This window comes from Danio rerio, chromosome 4 (assembly GCF_052040795.2).
Source record: "Danio rerio strain M-AB ecotype USA chromosome 4, GRCz13ab, whole genome shotgun sequence".
In the NCBI taxonomy this organism is placed as follows: domain Eukaryota; kingdom Metazoa; phylum Chordata; class Actinopteri; order Cypriniformes; family Danionidae; genus Danio; species Danio rerio.
The window spans coordinates 26,413,237-26,432,826 of NC_141024.2; the positions used below are offsets into that span (position 1 = coordinate 26,413,237).

General features: G+C 33.1%; 1 protein-coding gene across 2 annotated transcripts; it reads right to left on the minus strand.

Moving 5' to 3' along the window:
- Positions 1 to 997: 997 nt before the first annotated feature.
- nr2c1 (nuclear receptor subfamily 2, group C, member 1) lies at positions 998 to 18,887 on the minus strand. 2 transcript variants are annotated; one of them, XM_087246736.2, is made up of 14 exons: positions 18,762 to 18,883; positions 15,694 to 15,800; positions 14,119 to 14,349; positions 12,953 to 13,031; positions 12,426 to 12,605; positions 12,201 to 12,348; positions 10,556 to 10,652; positions 10,115 to 10,293; positions 8,015 to 8,168; positions 7,804 to 7,925; positions 4,698 to 4,837; positions 4,034 to 4,171; positions 3,833 to 3,938; positions 998 to 1,548 (listed from the first exon to the last, which is right to left on the minus strand). In XM_087246736.2, exons 2-14 carry the CDS (start codon positions 15,745 to 15,747, stop codon positions 1,374 to 1,376), a joined length of 1,803 nt encoding a protein of 600 aa, XP_087102862.1. In that variant the 5' UTR covers positions 15,748 to 15,800; positions 18,762 to 18,883; the 3' UTR covers positions 998 to 1,373.
- Between the last annotated feature and the right edge of the window lie 703 nt (positions 18,888 to 19,590).

Genomic DNA, 19,590 nt, shown 5'->3' on the forward strand with positions numbered 1-19,590 from the left:
CTTACCTAATTACTTTAACTTGCCTAATTAACCTCGTTAAGCCTTTACATTGCACTTTAAGCTGAATACTAGTATTCTTGAAAAATATCAAGTAAAATATTATTTACTGTCATCAATTAGTTAGTTACTTAACTTATTTAGTATCAATATTAAAACTAGTATTTAAAAAAGGCTTAAATCAACAAAACTGCAAAAAAAAAAAAAAAAGTCACACATTGAAAGACAACCATAAATCAAAAATAAAATCATATAAAATGACATTGCACAAAACTGACAATTCAAAGTTTTCCTAATTGTAAACAAAAGCAGTCCACTCATATTGAATGTGTTTGTTTCCATATGATCTTTTTGGGCTTGTCTCTACATTGTTTCCAAATGTGCCATTTGAATTTCGTTTAAATCAGGAGTGTCCGAACTTTTTCTTATAAAGGGCCAAAAACCAAACTTGATTGAGGTTATACTTGGCTAATATATATACTTGGCTAATTTCCAAAATTTTTTTAATAATGTTTAAAAATGACTAGAAAACATTGTTTTATATTAGCTAATAGCTTTTCTTTTACATTTATTAATGAACTTATTACAATAAAAAACAAAACAATCTCATTTATAACAGAATTACACTAGTTTTTGCCTTAATTTGTTTGCCAATGTCTTCTAGATAGTCCTCAAAGAAAAAAAAGTGTGATTAATGATGCTTTTTGTTGTTCAGAGCTTGTTTCCGAAAACAGATTTCAACCTTTAATAATAATAATAAAAAACAACACAAATATCCATTTAAACTTTACAGAATTCACAAGGTTCTGAAAGAAATAATCGGAAAATTCCCCATGATAGTCCAAAAGACTTTTCTATTCAATAGTGATTACTAAATGATTTTTTACAATGGTTGCACTCTCAGAGTAAGGATTAGCCAATGAAATATATAAGATAATAAATAGAAAACAATGACAACATTTCCTAAACATAAAAAAAAACAAAAATAAAAATATACACATTTTTGTCCTTGATTTGACATTTATTATTAGTCCTATATACACAATTCATATACATACAGAGAAAGTCAGTGCTTTTGGGGGGGAAGGTCTCTAGAACAAGTTCTCCAGAACAGGTTCTTGCACTTCTGTGTCTTCATAGACACTTTTTAAACATAATTACAGCAATACAATAAAAGCCCGAAGGACTGAACCACAACAGTTGTGGTAATTCATATTACAAAACCCATAGACACGATCACTGACCAAAATGAAAAAGCAAAGTCATAACAAAATGATTTTCTCATTCAAAATTTGTATGATTATATCATAAAGCGTCTGAATGTGCAAAGCCGGAGACATGTTAAAGCTGATGGGTGAGGCTGTGGGCGGGGTTCGTCACTCGACGCCGCTGATTGGCTGGCTGTTGTAGTCGGTAGATTCCATTTTGAGGATGTACGGAATGATGCTGTCGATCTGGACGTTGCCAATGAGGCCTGCGAAAAACAGCTCTTCGGTGACCGCTGCGCTCATGAGCCGCAGAGCCGGCAGACGAACTAACAACTTTGAAAGACTGAAGGAGAGAAGAATTAATGATTAGAGATAATTATCTCATAAAACAAGTCTTCAGAATTTCAAATAAGAACATTATTATTATTAAGTGATTTTATTTCTGATGTCAGAACTATTAGCCCTTCTGGTAAACTTTAATTGTTTTATATTTTTTCCCCAATTTCTGTCTAACGGAGGAAGGATTTTATTAAACACATTTCTTAATATAATAGTTTTAATAACTACTTTCTAAAACCAATTTCTTTAATTTTAGTCATGATGACAGAAAATAATATTGTAATGTAATGTAACGCGTATTTATATAGCACATTTATCTTGTGTGGCCATATGCCCAAAGCGCTTCACAATCAAGGGGGGGGTCTCTCCACACCACCACCAGTGTGCAGCATCCATTTGGATGATGCGACGGCAGCCACAAGACAACAATGCTAGTTTGTTCACCACACACCAGCTATAGGTGGAATGGAGAGACAGTGATAGAGCCATTTTGGTGGATGGGAATTATTAGGAGGCCATGATGGGTAAGGGCCAGTGGAGGGAATTTGGCCAGGACACCGGGGTTACACCCCTACTCTTAGCCAGAAGTGCCATGGGATTTTTAATGACCACAGAGAGTCTAATGTCAGTTTAATGTCTCATCCAAAAGACAACACTCACTGACAGTATAGCGCCCCCCTTCACTATATAGGCACTTCCAACAGCAACCTAGCTTTCCCATGTGGTCTCCCATCCAGGTACTGACCAGGCTCAGCCCTGCTTAGCTTCAGTAAGTCACCAGCCTTGGGTTGCAGGGTGATATGGCTGATATTTTACTAGATAGATACTAGTATTTAGCTTAAAGTGCAATTTAAAGACTTAACTGGGATAATAAGGTTAACTAGGCAAATTAGGGTAATGAGGCAATTATTTGTTTTACAATGGTTTGTCCTGTAAATTTTATTTTTATTTATTTTAATCTTATATTATAATGCCATATCAGCAGAAATAGCCATACTCATGACAACCCCATACTAAATATATAATAACAAACCTTCATTGTACCAAAAAACTAAACCAAAAACTTTGTCCTGTAAAACAATACTTTTATTATAATTATTATTATTTTATTGTATTATAAAGTTTGTACACCCCTTGCAGATTGTACAAAATGTTAATAATTTTATTAAAATAGGGGCATTATACATAATTCAAACATATATTTTTTTAGTCCTGAGCTGAATAGGATATTTCACGTACAGGTTTACACATAGTCCACAAGAGCCAATACTATTTAAAATTACATATATTACTTTTCAAATACAGCAATTACATAATTAAATAAAATTACACAGTTCAAAAGTTTACAAACCCTTAATGCTTAATCCGCTTGTTAAGTGGTGACGTTTTTGTGACGTATGTAATACTGTTTCCGGGTCCAAGCCTCCATTCATTTGAGTGGAGAAATCATTCGTTTATGATCACAGTTTATTCCTATGACACATTAAAGTTAATTTTATATAAAATCATAGAGTACACAACAATCTCTGGGCTTGCTGCATAACAAATACCAAAAATTTAACAATTTATAAAAAAAATTAATCACTTTCTGGCCATCGGATATTAGGCAGGGACATATATACTGCGATCGTTGTCGCTTTGTAAACGTTTATTATGACCATTTCATGAATCTCCCCTTTCAGTTGAATAGAGCGCTTGGACCCGGAAGCCGCTTCGCGTGACGTCACACTTAACAAGCGGATAGTCTTTTACAGTTTTTAGTTGTACGTTATTTTTGTGTTTTTGATCCCTTTCTAAAAAATACAATCACTTTGAGATCCCTCTTTTAATACAGAGGACAACAAAAAAGATTGAATTAAAAACCAGAGCATAAAAACTTTTGAACAGAATGAGAAACTATTTGGACCTATGTTTATATTCACTTTTACACAACACAATATCAAGGTATAAACTTCAGAAAAGGTATTAAATAAATATGTATTGAAATAACCTTGATTATCAAATTACACTAAATGAAAACATTAGTTATATTGACCTATACAAGTATTAAAGTCCATGCGAAAGGTATGTTTATATTGCTGGCGCACATTGTTATTATTTAGGTGAACAATTAACTAGCCCCGCCCCTACTCAATATTCAGTTTCAGTTGGAAGCACATCAACATACTAAAATAAAAGTCTCAGCACCTTGAGACTCACACTGACTTTTTGATTTTTCTCAAATTCATAGCTCAATAAATCCACAAAATCCATATATCCACTTTCTGTAAACTGCTGGAGTCACTCACCGATACGTGTCCTCTGGATACACTTTGCTCACATAATCCTGAAGTTCCATATAGGCTTTTTCCTGAAATCGTTCAATCTGAAGTGTGCCATCTACGGCTGAGTGATCTACAGCACACATTAACACCAACAATCAACTCCATTCTTTCTTTTTTATAAAATGTAATTTTATTATTATTCTGATGAACTCCAGTTGTTCTCACCTGGACTAAAGAGGACCACAGCTTTGAGGTAAGCATATTCATAGGCATCAGGACTCATGCGACTCATACTGTTACAAAATTCCTGCATGCGCCAGATATGCTCCATGACTTGCTTCACCCGCTCTGGAGACAGTTTTTCTGAGGCAAACAGACATTTCTCATTAGCCATCTACGTGTCAGTGAAATAACTCAAGAGTTTACAAACTGGAGTGTGAAAATTTGCAATATTTTTTTAAATACAAAAAAATTAGGGAAAGCTATTTTTCTTATAATTAAAATAAATAAAACTAAATATTAAATCATGCATTTTCTACCATAATTTACAGAAGATTCTCACTAAAATGTGATGGTAATAATAATTTATATGAAAAAAAACTTAACTTATTTTTAACTTGTTTCAACAAAGTACAAATTATACAATTATACAAATTTAATTTTAATATTTTGTTTAGTTTGACTGCAATGGACTCTTTATTTAAATTTACAACTCCTTCTTTAAATGAAAAATCACTTTTGTAAACATAATATGGTGTGGTGCCTAAAAGGTTTGCCAAACCCTTAATTTAACTAAGAAAAGTGTATTAAATAGAAGTTAAAAATGTATAACACAAATAGAAAACACACATAAAAATGGAAGAAAAACAGGCGTAACAAATCCACATACCTTCATCCAAGCTGGTCTGTAAGTGGTTGATTATGGCCGTGAGGATGGTTTCTACATTCATAATATGTGAACACTGAGCCAGACCTAAGGCGAACAACTCATTCCAACAGGCCTTCATCAGTGTGATGCCGTTCTCTGAGCTTAACACCAAAAACACACAGAATAAAGCCAAAGTTAAAACTATTATCTAATCTCCAACTTATCACTTTCAAGTACAGCATTCTGTCAACATTTAATCAGGTTCTGATTTCTTTTGCTGTCTGTTCTGAATTATGCATATGATCCAATCTTATATAGTGCTATTCACCATATAAAAAATAATAATTGTGTGAACAAACGACTAATTTTAGCCATAGCTCTAGCATTTATTTAAAGTATAAAGGAGACAATTTGATTGGACTAAAATTTCAGAGAAGCGGAATTGTAAAATCTTTGCTGAATATTAGAACCATAATGGTGGAAGTGAACCTTTTGAACGCTTATGTCTTCTAGAAGCTACTTTTATCATTGTTTTGGAGTGGACTAGCTTATAGAACAACATACTGCTAACTTACTTAGAAATTAAAAATAATAATTTTAATCCCATGTAGACCCATATGTATAAATCCTGGTGCAAGGGACACTTTTTATAAAGTGTAAAAAGCATTTTTACAGCTTCTTGTATTACTGTTGCACGATTAATGATATACGATACACAAATTTGTGACCCACAATCATTAAATAAATATTGTCGTGATTTTACAGTATAAATACAAAGAAGTTATTTTAATGGGCAGACTTTAGGGATTGTATTGGTTAAAAGCATGACCTGACTGTATCTAGATTGCAATTGTTTTTTATTTTTTCGAGAAATGTTTAAAATTCACAGTTTCATTTAATTAATTAATTTTATTTGCCACGGCTAAGAAAAAAAATAGTCAGAGAAGCCTCTCCATTCTACACATGTTCTGTTTATGTTGTTGTTTTATTTGTGGCTGTGAAATTAAATAAGAATACACAAGTCAATAAAAGTTAACCAAAGGAATAATCGTCATTATTAATCTTGATTAACATTAAGCAAAATAATAGTGATGATCATTTTTTTCTATTATTGTGCATCCCTATCTTGTATAAAGAAAACTGCTTAAACTGCTTTTAAATCATATTATAAATGGCTCTAATATATAATTTGGAAAATGTTTAGTTTGTTCAGAAAACAAAAGTCATAACAGTATATTAATAAATTATTGAAAAGGCATTTCTTTTTTCTGATTGTGACTGGTGGTATTAACCCAATAAAAATACAATTATTAAATTATTAATATACAAAAAAATAAATCAATAATAAAGTATTTTATTGAAGTGTTATTTCAACCTAAAATTACAATTATTTTACTAATTTCACGACCACAGGCTGTTTCAACCTCAGGAGAGCTTTGTTCGTCTTCAGAACACAAACTAAGGCATTTATAAAATCTTACAAATACAAATTTTTCAGAACAGCTCAGGGCCTCCCTAAAATTTTATGGACACAACCTAAGAAACACTGCATGTGCTCTCAATGTTGAAGGCAACTCAGAATGCTCTATAGTGAGCTCTATATAAAATATGGTGGAGAATGCAGGCAACACTGAATCTAAACATACTCATCGTTCATTCAGTACTTATAAACTATTCAGTACTTCTAAATCACATAAAATAGCAAACTAGTTGTGCTCAAAAGTTTACATACGCCTTGAAAAATATGTTTAAATGTAAATAATTTAAACAAAATAAGAGAGATCATACAAATGCATGTTATGTTTTATTTAATGCTGGCCTAAGTAAGATGTTTTACATAAAATATGTTAATAATAAATCTAGCTGAAATTAATAAAATAACCACAAAAGTAACCATCAAAGGTGTACATACCCTTGGTTTTCAATACATTGTGTGATTTACTGATGATCTACAAAGGTTTTTGTCTGTGTTATGATGGTTTTTTTATGAGTCTCTTGTTTGTTCTGAGCTGACTGCCATTCTTCAGAAAAACTCTCGATCATTTGGAGATACTTTGGTTTTCAAGCATCTTCTGCAGATTTAAACCCTTTCCAGCAGTGACTGTGTGTTTGTGAGATCCATCTTTTCATACTGAGGATGATTGAGGGACTCAAAACACAACTGTTAAAAAAGGTTTAAACCCTCACTGATGATCCAGAAGAAAACACAAGACATTAAGAGTGTGTGTGGGGGGGATCTTTAGAGTTTGACAATTAAGGTAAATTGCATTTAATTTGTGTTCCAGGATGAATCCAAGGATTTTCTGTTATTTCCAAAGGGCAGTACTAAATGAAGGAAAAATTATATTTAAAAAAAAATAAGAACAAATTGAATATCTTCATCCTGTTTAAAAGTTTTCACCCCCCAGCTCTTAATGTCTTGTGTTTCCTTCTGGAGCATCAGTGAGGGTTTGAGCCTTTTTTAACAGTTGTGTTTGAGTCCCTCATTCATCTTCAGTATGAAAAGATGGATCTCACAATCACACAGTCACTGCTGGAAATGGTTTAAATCTGCAGAAGATGCTAGATAACTGAAGAATCTGCAGGAGATTGAGGATTTTTCTGAAAAACAGCAGTCAGTTTAACTGTTCAGAATAAACAAGAGACTCATAAACAAGGCAGAAAAAGAACTCCTAGATCATTAAGAAACCACACTCAGTACTTAAAACCAAGGGTACATTCACTTTTTAGGGGGTTATTTTAATAATTTCAGCTAGATTTTTTTATCTATTTACTCAGGAGAGTATTAAATATAAAATAAACTACATTTTGTAGGATCTCTCTTATTTTATTTAAATCATTCACATTTTATTAAATTACTCAAGGAGTATGTAGATATTTGAGCATAACTGTTTACTGTACCTGACACACTGTTGGAGTGGGGTAGGAGAGGGGGCATTAAAAATGATTTAATTGATTTGTAAACTGATTGTACTGTTGAATCATTGAATAAAAAAGTATAAATCATAAAAAAAGAAAAAGAATTTGATGATTAAAATGATATTTTACTCTTTTTACAACTTTATTTTGTGCTGTCTACTCATTGCCTAAAATAGTGTTTAAATCTAGGTCATTAACACACACTCACCCGAGAGCCTGGAAAGCTGGAATCGATCGAGCCCAGTGCATGGAGAGGAAAAGCAGACGGGAAGCTGATTCACAGATGTAATTCAGATTTAGGAAATCCGGCATGGGCAGCGGCATCATCAGCTACACACAATATTTAACATTTAGTGACTGGAGTGGCCCTATTTGAGCATATTTGCTGCTATAACTGAAGCGTGTGGAAATCAACTGACCTTAAAGGGCACGTGCATATCTGAGAGTAGCGGTCCTTCTAGTTCTAGCAGCGCGGAGGTCTGTTCGTCATCCCTAACAGCCACAGCCCCATCAGCCACCTCTTCTCCACAACTCTCCTCAGCCTTTAGCACCTTTGTGAGCGTGTCAAAAGCTCTGGAGACAAACAAACCAACAAACCTAAGCTTTTGAACATCATAAACAAGCTGTAAAATACCAAGCAAAAACACAAGGAGCTGTCATCACTGAAATAATATTAAAATTATTTGAAAATAATTAACTTTTTGTTTTTTTTAATGATGTGTGTTTAATCCTTGTGCAGTCTTATAATTTGGTGTACACCATTTGTCTTCGGGGAAAAAATGACCCGCATTCACTCAACCTCTAAAATAAAGCAGCTAAATTTAATTTCAAATCTATTTAGCATAAAGAATTAACCTCATCCTCATCGCAAACTCTGTGAATGTTTAAGATTTCTCTTATCATTGTGGTTTATTTAAATCAATGTTAATCAGTGGACAATACTCATTTTTGACTCAAGTAAAGGGTATATTTTCTAATGCTAAATGTACCTGCATAAGTATAACAACGTAGCAGATTCTTGTGGTCCATGTGTGATGGAGTGAGCCAGTAGTTTTTTGTGGTTTAAAAATGGTTTTATACATGTTAGGTCCTCATTGACCCAAAGTTAGGGTTGTCACAATATTGGAATTCAGTACAAATCAATACTGGAGAAAAAAAACAAAAACTTTTAAGCACCTTAAACAGCGCTGATTTGTCATTGTGCTTACGTGCTTAACAGAAATGTGTGATTGGCTGTGAAGGTCATCGGTTCACTAAACTTACCGATGTTTGCTGAGTGTAAATAAACACAGATACACAAAGCAAAATCTTACTCAGTTTAGACAGTATTTGGTTCCTCTTTAAATAAGAGCAAACAGGTTGGTAATAAGTAAAGCTGCTGTTTGTGGAGTTGCTTATTAATCGAGTTGATTGCTGAGATTTTGAGAAATTCAATGTATTATATTTCAGCTGATTCCATCTAAGGCTGTGACTGAAGTCAGTAGTAGTTTTGTGTCTCTCTTCTATGTTTCTGCTTAATAACAGTAAGTGTTCATCATCAGTCCTCAATAATCACCTAATTAATCCCTTAATTGTCTCATTAACTTGAGTAACATTAACTCAATTTAGAGAGTGACCAAATACTTGTAAGCCAAATACCAATAAATATTTGTAGACCCAAATACAAATAAATTTTACTCAGAGGATTTTGCTGTGCAGAGACAATGGAGCATTTTAACGCAGTGATTCATCAGCAGATCGCTTGTCAGCTAATAGACAAACTAGCTGATTGACATGACTTTGAAACGCTCCAGTGTCCTTGTATTTGTTATTTGTACTCAGTAATCAGCAGTGAGTTCAGCAAACTGATGACCTTTACGGCCAATAGACGTTTTTTAAAATTCAGTATCGGTATCAAATTCCAGTGTCGTGACAACCCTTCACGAAGTACAGACGATTTACCCTGAATGTGTGTAGCCTTCACGATAACAATAAATTATTTTTTTCTAATTTTGGCGTAATTTTAGAGTAAGTCACCAAACTTCAAGATATTTTTTTTCTTTCTGTTGTTAAAATGGTACCCAGGTCAATTTTGACTCATAAGTCAACAGAAGGGTTAATGTAGAAATTACTTCATAATCTTGCATCACCACCACAAACAATCAGTGACTTTCTGTAAAGACAATATTAAACTAGACCATCAAGTAGAGGTGATTGTTTAACGAAATTTAAGAAAGTGGCTTATGGAACAAGACTTGAAATTATGGTTAAAGTTTGGCCTAAGGATAATCAAATTATGTAATGATTGATTTGTTTTTCATTTGATTAAATAATATGTTATATTGTATGAACATATTGTTAAATTTGTAATTGACAGCTTAAATTTGTAATTGACGATTTTGTAACAATAACCTGCCCAGAGACTACAGATTTTTTACAGAGTTTTATAGCTAGTCCTGGCACAACATGTACAAATGAATGAAAACAAAATAAAAAATAAAATCTGAGCTATACAAGTTCAGATACAAGCATTTGCTCACCGAGTAACGTCATTTGACTCCTCCCTCTGAATGTCTGTCATAACGCTGTCATCGTTACTCATGGTATCGATTCCTGATAGGTCAGTACTGCTGTCCATCATCTCCCGACTTTTGTTGAGGTGACCGAGAGATGTGACCACGTTGGCCAGAGTTCCCAGATCTCCCTGACTGGAATCATTCTAAAGTGAATGTCACAAAACATGAATATACATATGACCATATTACTGTTACACTATGAATCTTATGACAAAATATTAGGGTTAGATTTTTCAACAGTTGATGTTTATTAAGTGGAATGGGAAAATAGATCATTATGTAGAGCTATGTGCATCTTTTACTTAAGGCTTATCTAAAGGAATTTGCATCTTAACAATATATAATTTTAACACTTTGGTTTTCATAGTTTTTTTATGCATATTACTACTAAAAAAACTTTTTTACCTGATCTGGTGAAGAAGGAATTAAAATAGTGTTGTCAAGTTTGGAAATGGACTGCTGGATATTCAAGAGCATGTTGGAGTCCAGTAAACTAGTGGGCCTGCGACCAGACAAAGAATGAGAACTAGAAATAAAAGCAACAACAACAACAACAACAACAACAAAAACAAACACACAAATTCAAAAGAAAAGACAGCACTGTGTGAACTTAAGCAAATGTGTTTTGCTTTACATGATAATTAAACGCTCCATAAAATATTGACTGCCTTTCTTTCTTTTTTATACTTCTTTATTGTGCACTAAACATAAAATAATTTATACCAGAATACCAGAGTGTTTTGAGTGTAATTTTCCCTGCCAACTGTTTGAATCCAGTGATTTAAGACTGATGCAATGACATTCCAGTACCAAATTAGGAAGTTACTTTGCCTGAACAAACTGAACAAAAACCCAAATACAGATATACATTTGTAAAAGTATGGTTCCTATAGCAATACATTGAATCTGAGGTCTCATCTTGTTAATAAAAATAAGTACTTAAAAGAATAGTTTTTAAAAAAGATCAAATTTGTGTTTCAGCAATAGCTCAGATTCTCATAAACATCGTGTCAGGAAAGCACGACTCTGTGATCCGTAGTAAATCTCATCCGAAGGTCAGAGGGCGCTCTTGCATAGAAACCGCAAATAAGCCGCAAAGAAGAGACAAAGGAAATCAAAGAGTGGAGAATTTAACTAATAACTAACTAATAAATTTTGGAGCAAAAACGTGTTATATTATAATGTAGTATTTTCCTGTGTTTTCAGATTAGCAACAACACCGCAGGTTTAATTCACTTAGAAGCAATGCAAACAGCTGTCAAGTTGCAGAATCATTTGCTCATTAAATTGTCTGCAATCTTATGAGTAGCTTGTCAGTGAACTATAGCTCTGTATAATAAACGCTTCTCCATCTGAAAGCAGCTGCTGGAGAAGATTTACAGCGGATTACAGAGCTAGTTTTACAGCCGAAACGCACATGAAAATATGTTTTTGATTAATTGTGCATCTTAGTCAAATACAGATGTGAAAATAACACCTTTCAGCCACTGTTTAAAAGCCTACATACAGCCTAGTTTAGAAAATCTGGCAAAAGCACAATCGGTGCATATCAATTATACGTACAAGCTGTATAGCCCATATCATTTCAATTTCAATTTAAATTAATAAACTAATAAACTACAAAAAGTGTAATTAAAAAAACTAAGTATGTTTATTTTTTCATTTAATAAAAAACATATCCAAACAAAAATTTTAAAAAAGGTAAGCTAAACTGTTTATATGCTTTTTTCAGATTAACGAATTGTAAATGAAAATATAAACTTAATTTTGGTAGGCTAATCAAATAATATGTTGATTTTTTTTTTATTTGTTTTCAACTACTGTTCGGGGTTTAACAGTCGGCTAAATGAAAACATTTTACACGTGTCTATCTTTCATTTTAAATATGTAGTAAATAAAAAAACTTGACACCAGAGCTGGATACGCAGTGTGCAAACTTTATGTTTGGCAGTAATACCGCATATCATGCTATTGAACCATCCAGATTTGCCTAAAGAGAAATTTCCTTCTCACAACAGCCCTAAAAAAACTCACAAATTCACACTCATACCTAGTGCTTTCTTTTTGGCTGACAAACGTTGGCATTGCAGCGAGAGGGCTGCATAGGTTTTTGCGGATGTAGATCTTTTCAATAGAGGGCGCACAGTTTGCTGGCTTCTCTCTCGACACCTCCACTGGTTTCCTCTCACACTGAACAGCTGTTGAGGGAATTTAAGGAAACACTAAAGATGCTGTACAATCTGAGGCTTTAGTTATCTATTTGTTTGGGACTCACAGTCTTGTTTCATGCCGAGCGCCATGCAGCGCTGCAGTCTGCAGTACTGACAGCGGTTGCGATGGTGTTTATTGATGACACACTCTCCAGACCCACGGCAGGTGTACACCAGATTCTTCCTGATGCTGCGCTTGAAGAAACCTTTACAGCCCTCACAGCTCACTGCACCATAGTGACGACCTGTACCCACATACAGTTACAGCATTTATTTACAAAAGTGTTTCTTTACAAATCACAAAATCTTTCTAATTCTTAAGTTCTTCCACCCATGAAATTAGCAAACTTACAATGTCCCATTGTGCTGTCTTTTTCGTGCTATGGTTTTGCTACATGTGGTGAGTGTCACATCACCTTCCCATGTTGTCGCAAAATAAGTGACATCACCCGGATTGAGGAACTTGACTTAACCTAAATAACTATAACTTCTTTATTTTAACTTTTAAGAAACTCTTAATAAAAACTATTTTATTCAAATCAAGCCCAAAACTAAGCTAATAATCTGGTGATCTGCTGTGTGGGTCCCATACCTGAAGCCTTGTCTCCACAAACTACACAGTACTCCACTGGAGGCTTCATCGAGCCCTGATCTGAGCCATCTGTAACAAACTGAAAAACAAAACACTTTGAATGAAATGAATATCTCACAAAACAGTCATATGTTTGGTCAGCAGGCTAAGAGCAGGTGGGTGTTTGAATGCATTTCACCATGTGTTTACACTATATATCCTGTTTATAAAGTACTACCAGGAAATTACTGTTAAATCGCCAAAAATGACTTTAAAAGTAAATACACCAATATACACTTTTCACCATTAAACCACTAGAAATTTCAAAGCAAGTTTCAAAATACCCTTCAAGGCATAGTTTGCCCAAAATATGAAATCAACATAAGATTTACTCACAATCAAGTGTTACCAAACCCCTATATGATTCTCTTTTCTATTAAACACAAAGTAAGACAATCTGAAGAATGTTGGAAACCATTGACATCCACAGAAAGAAAAAACAAATAATATGAAAGTCAATGGTTACAGTTTTGCAACATTTTTCAAAAAAATATCCCATATAAACTCCCTAAAGGTTTGTGACAAGTGAAGAGTGAGTAAATGATTAAAAATAATTTTGGGGGGATGAACTTCCTCCTGATATAATTAAAGGGGAAACACTGCTCATATTTAACATTTTAAAGTTATATTTATTTGAAACTGTGAAAATATGTTAACTGAGGTATGTTTATTATTAATAAAAAATATTATTGGTCCATACTACTGTGAAATGTGACATGCAGTGGAATTTGTTGTCATGTAAGGTTAGTCAAAGTTCATATTTCACTTACTATATTTTAAGAATGATATTATCAAAATGCTCAATAAATCAACTAATAATGACTTCAAATGTAAACGTCTGCATAAGCCTCAAAATTACGCTGATGTGCCTTGCCTTTAAGATGATTTGAATATGAAGTGTTGATTATTAGCCTACAAGAACTCCATTTTCTATCATGGGAAGGAATAAGGTTAGGTTCTTTTCATTCATTTCAACTCATAACATTTGAGTGAGCATTTTGGTTGATGTTTCCAGAATCTCTATCTATTTTATATTATTACCGTGCAATAAAATTTCTGATTCAGTGAAATAGAACTTTGGTCATACCATCCATCCCCTACTTTGTGGTTTTAATGAGCTTGCTGACCTGGATTTGTTGTCCTGATAGTTCAGGTGATGCGAAAAGCAGTTGATTGACGGCTGAGCCATCGGAAGAGGTTAGGATGACCTTGGCTGGTGAGTTCTCCTGTTTAATGAACAGTTTCTCCTGATTGGGGTAGTCCAGGTTAGCTAATATAAACTGCTGCTTTCCAGCTCCAGCCTGATCAATGGCCGTGACTATTTGCACTTTCTGGGCCAACTGTTGCTCGGTCACAATCTGAGACAACACGTGACAACAAACTTCATTAGATGGAAACATAAATAATGACATTTGTAGTATGAAGTAATTTGTGGTGTCAAAAGCTCCCTTGAAATCTTAATGAAGTATTAGTATGTTAGTCTTAAAGATATCTTTAAGCCAGTGTGCTCTAATACTAGGGCTGCTTGATATTGGAAAAATCTGATATTGCTATATTTTATTTTTCTGCATAAGTATTGCAATATGAACACAGTTTCACGAGCTCTATTTGACAGTTTCTGGGGAGACTAACAGTATTTAGATATGGAAATTGAATAATCACAATGCAAAAAATGCTTTTCTTACATTTTGCTTTAGGTTTGTCACAATACTATTAATGCATGTTATGATAATATACCAGCTGAAGAATCGTGATACCAAGTTTTATTGTGATGCTGTAATTCATAACTCAAATCTATGAAACGATAAAAAATTAAACACTATTTTAAAATGTTATAATAGGTCTACTAGAATTTAATTCATAAATCTCTTATTATTAAAAAAAGAATTATTTACAAGTCACTTTACTTAAAATGTATTCCTTTCTTTTGTTTATTTTGTAGCTAACTGACCAGCAAAAAAAAAACATAAAACTAAGATGCAAATTATACCAAACGGAATTAGTAAAAAAAAAAAACAACAACAAACGCTTCCTGTTGCTATTTTGGGTTTTTCATCTATTGTTTTTTTCAGTCTTTTCAGGTAAAAATCCAAGGTAATTCAAAATTTTACTTTGTGAGTCACTCTTTTTAAAAGATTGTTGCGGTTGTTGTTGCCGTTTAACCCTACTTTGCTTTGTCTCGTTTCTACTACAAATATCTAAAAAAAATCCTAGATAAAGTAAAAATATTAACTTAAGAAGAACAAAGGTTTTTTCTTAAAACAAGCAAAATAATGAGTTGAATAAAATAATCTTGTTTTTGCTTTAAAATGTAAATATTTGTACTAAAAACAAGGTTTTTTTGTTTTGCATAAATCATATAAATTCCGTATAAATACAGTAATTAAAAACATTCTTTAGCTCCTGCTCAACTATATTCCAGACTCAATATTGTGATGTGACTATTGCAGATGCACACATTACAATATCGATGCTGAAACAATATATTGTGAAGCCCTATGCAATATGTTGGTGAATATACATGAATGTACTAAGAAATTATCAGTTTGCAACATCAAGCAGCACAACAAGCTATTTTTAACATCTAAAAATGTTATAGAAGTGAATGAGACTGGTAGTCTTTAGCCAAAAAGATTTGGATGGTTGTGCCAGTTTGTACGTCAAGAATAAGGTCAATATATTAATAATGCAGTGTAAGTCACCTGTAGGCCACCATCTGCAGAGACCAGCTGAATTCTGGGACTTTCTCCTTCCATGATGCCAATTCTTCAGAAAATGGCTAGCAATGCCCCATCAGCTGCACACCCACCTAAAGCAACACTGATACTTTAAAGAACATGAATAGAGAGTTATATAAATTAAAAACTAGTTGAAAATAACAATGACAAAGCTGTTTCCTTGGAACCAGTCAGTTGTATGTAATATGACTTTACACTACTGAAGTGTTGAATGACGGAGCTTGTGCAAGCATACATATCACTAAAACAAAATGTTGGAGCGTGTATTATCAAACTAAATTTTTTAGCCCTAAATGACAAGAAATGTATGGTGAAAATATTCAATAACACTTTAAAGTATACCTTAACTTTGTTGAAATGTGCATGTGTCAAACACCTGTTTACCCATAAAAGTCAAATTAAATGTATTTTGAAAGACTGTGTGGACACATGTAAAAAGAAAGTAAGAAATGTGCTTGGAAACACTATGTTTGTACAAATAATAAAATGAAATATACCTTGAATGATTGTGTGCATACATATAAAAAAGAAGCATACTATAGTTTGGGCTTGATAAGTCAGGGTTTTGTTGTGCTGTTTAATTAGGACAAACAAGTGCCCCCTAATACTACACACACACACACACACACACACACACACACACACACACACACACACACACTTGTATAATTTTTTTTATATATTGTTCTGCAATCCAGATGTAAGTTGTTATCTGCAATTGTTTGAAAACTTCAGATTCATTTGACTATGGGGAAATTAATAGGAATAATAATAATAATAATGATAATAATAATAAAATAAAGAAAAATTATAATTAAAAATACAAGTTGGCAACATCAAGCAGCATAACAATCTGTTTTACGATTCAAAACCATTGGAGATCAAGAGAAGGTTAGAAGGTTTATTGAATAAAAGCATCTTCTAAATGATTAAACATACTGTAAACACATTGCTGCAAGTCCTATAGGCCCATGTCGCCATTATTTCTTTTAAGAAATACAAGTGATTTAACAACATTAAATCATTTATTTTATTTTTGGCTTAGTCCCTTTATTAATCTGGGGTCTCCACAGTGTAATACACCGCCAACCTATCCAGGATATGTTTTAGGCAGTGGATGCCCTTCCGGCTGCATTCCATCACTGGGAAAGATTTAACAACATACAGAAATAAATAAATAATAGATTACAAACTAGTACTGTACACTTTACAAGTACTTGTAAAAAAAAATTCACATGATTTTTAAAAAGTTAACGAGTTTCTTCTGTTTAACTTAAGTAAAGACATTTTGCAGAATGTTGGAAACCAGTACTAATTGACTTCAAAAAAACATTGTGAATGTCAGTGGCTTTCAGTTTCCACCATTCTTAAAAATATCTTCTTTTGTGTACAATAAAAAAAGAAACTCAAGGTTTTGAGGACACTTGAGGATCAGTACATCTAAACTGACAATTAAAGATACTTGCAAAGCAATTAGCAATATTAGGTGATGTTCATTTCTACATCTGGGTTGGGACTTGTGGAGTCGCGCATCAATGGATTTGTTTTTCAGTGTTTGGACTTTTTACGCAGTGAATTTTAAACCACACTGAACTAAAATAAACTGAACTTTAATTCTGAAAACTGGACTGACACAGTTTCAGTTTACTAGAACATCTATGTTAAGCTGCTTTTAAACAATCTACATCATGTAAGCGCTATAGAAATAAAGATAAATTGAAATAAAATTATACTAATTCTTTAAAATAAAATATAACAGATTTACATTTTCATTTAGTTATTTGGCAGACGTATTTGTCCAAAGCAACTTCACAAACTAGGAAGGTGTTAATTTATAATAAAGAGGCAAAAATCACAAAAAGTTCTACTTATACAAAGATTCTCGCACTGTTTAGAAAAAAAGTGGTGTAAAATGTGGATATTATTTTAAAAGATGTAGTCAAGCACTTATGTTTAATTTATTAGGGATAATGGTACATGACAAAAGTGCAGCTGCTTAAAAAACATCAACACAGTAATAAATGTAGCTATTGCTCATTGTTTATGTGTTAAGGCATTAACTAACAATCACTAATGAGACCTTATCGTAAAGTGTTAACTGTTGTCCATTTGCAGGTTAAGATTAATAAACAATAAAGTAATGCACAAAAACGTAGGGTAGTTTTTCCTGTTATACATGTTAATGTAACCTTTTTTTGCAGCTTGTCAAATTCGCGATAATAACATACACCGTGATTAAAACTTTTTTTTTAAATCGCAACAAGAAAACATAACACAATCATAGGTATATTATTGTAACTCTTATGTTTAGTACTGTCAACCAATTCAGAATTATCGAGAAATAACTGAATGCAGTGGCTACGTTAGCACACCAGCTAGCATCGCGATTTGCTTTCAGTGTTTATTAAAGCCTCGAATAAAGCTGAATTAACGCGATGTAGCTTGAATGACAGACGGGGGTCAGAAACGACAGTGGAATGAGTGTGTGTTGTGTGTGTGTTGATCCGGGAAGATAAAGTTAGATCTGTTCCTGTAGGTTAAAGGTCATACTTGAAGGGTTAAAGCTCTCAGCACATACACAGAAGGATCTTCTCCTCATCAGCTCCTCACGCGTGGATTACAGCACAAAAGTCATATCTCAAAGACGTATAGTTAATCAAAAGATGCATTTTAAAAGGGAATATTTATTTGGTGATTATTTTGGATCTGTGTGTGTTGTATTTACATGTTCACTACTCAGCATAGCATGGATAGCGTTAGCCTGCTAAATAACTGTGTTAGTTGACCACTATAATCTTCAGTTGTCTTGTTATATGCATGTATTATTCCTAAATAACCCATTTATACGCATACAATCGTCTGTAAGACTTTGTTTTATGATTTGTTGATATTTTTGTTATGCCAGCGGTTGCGATGCTAACGCGTGTTAGCAGGCCGGCTAATAACAGTGCTAACGTTCTGTTGAATTTTTCATCCCAAACAATTGCTGCAAGCACAGTGCTGTTTGCTAACAGAAAAAGGGTTATTCTTACCCTTAATGCGCGGGTTATTATCCAAATCCCGCGGCGTTACGATAAATTATTGTAAAGTGACGGCTCACTGCAGCTAAAGGAGGTCAGAGTTCGCGACCCGCTCAGAGGAGGCCCGCACATCTGCGCATGCGCGAACGTATTCGAGGCCGTCAGCATTGATTTTAGTGAAGGCTGAATTCAAGTTTATTTTGATAGTATGAGGAACTAGACATCATATATATTGTGACCCTTTAGGAAGTCAAAATAAATATTGCCTACTGATAAACTGCATACTAAACGGTCTTAGTTTAGCCTACTGGGTGATTTGAGCTTAGCAAATAACATTTATAGTAGCCCACAGAGCTATGCTAACGGATACAGTTTTCAATGTTTGTATTGATTAAGATTAATAATAGTAACACTTGGGGCGAGGGACACTTAGATAGATAGATAGATAGATAGATAGATAGATAGATAGATAGATAGATAGATAGTTTAATATATACAGACCAAACTCAATGTTAGAAATTAAAGTGATCTAAAATTTAAAAATAACTTTTTTTTTATATTGCATCATTTTACTTGGAAAATATGTGTTTTTGGTTATGCATTTTATGTCTTTGTTACATAACACATTTTCCCCTGTTTATTTCAGTACTGTAAAAGTATTTTTTTTAAATAAAATTTTATTAATTTTTAATCAAATTTTTTTATTCTAAAGTAATGCATTATAAGCTAATTTAGCATAATTTATTTGAATAACTTTTGAAGAAATAACTTTGAAGAAACTTTTATAAATAATTATATATATATATATATATATATATATATATATATATATATATATATA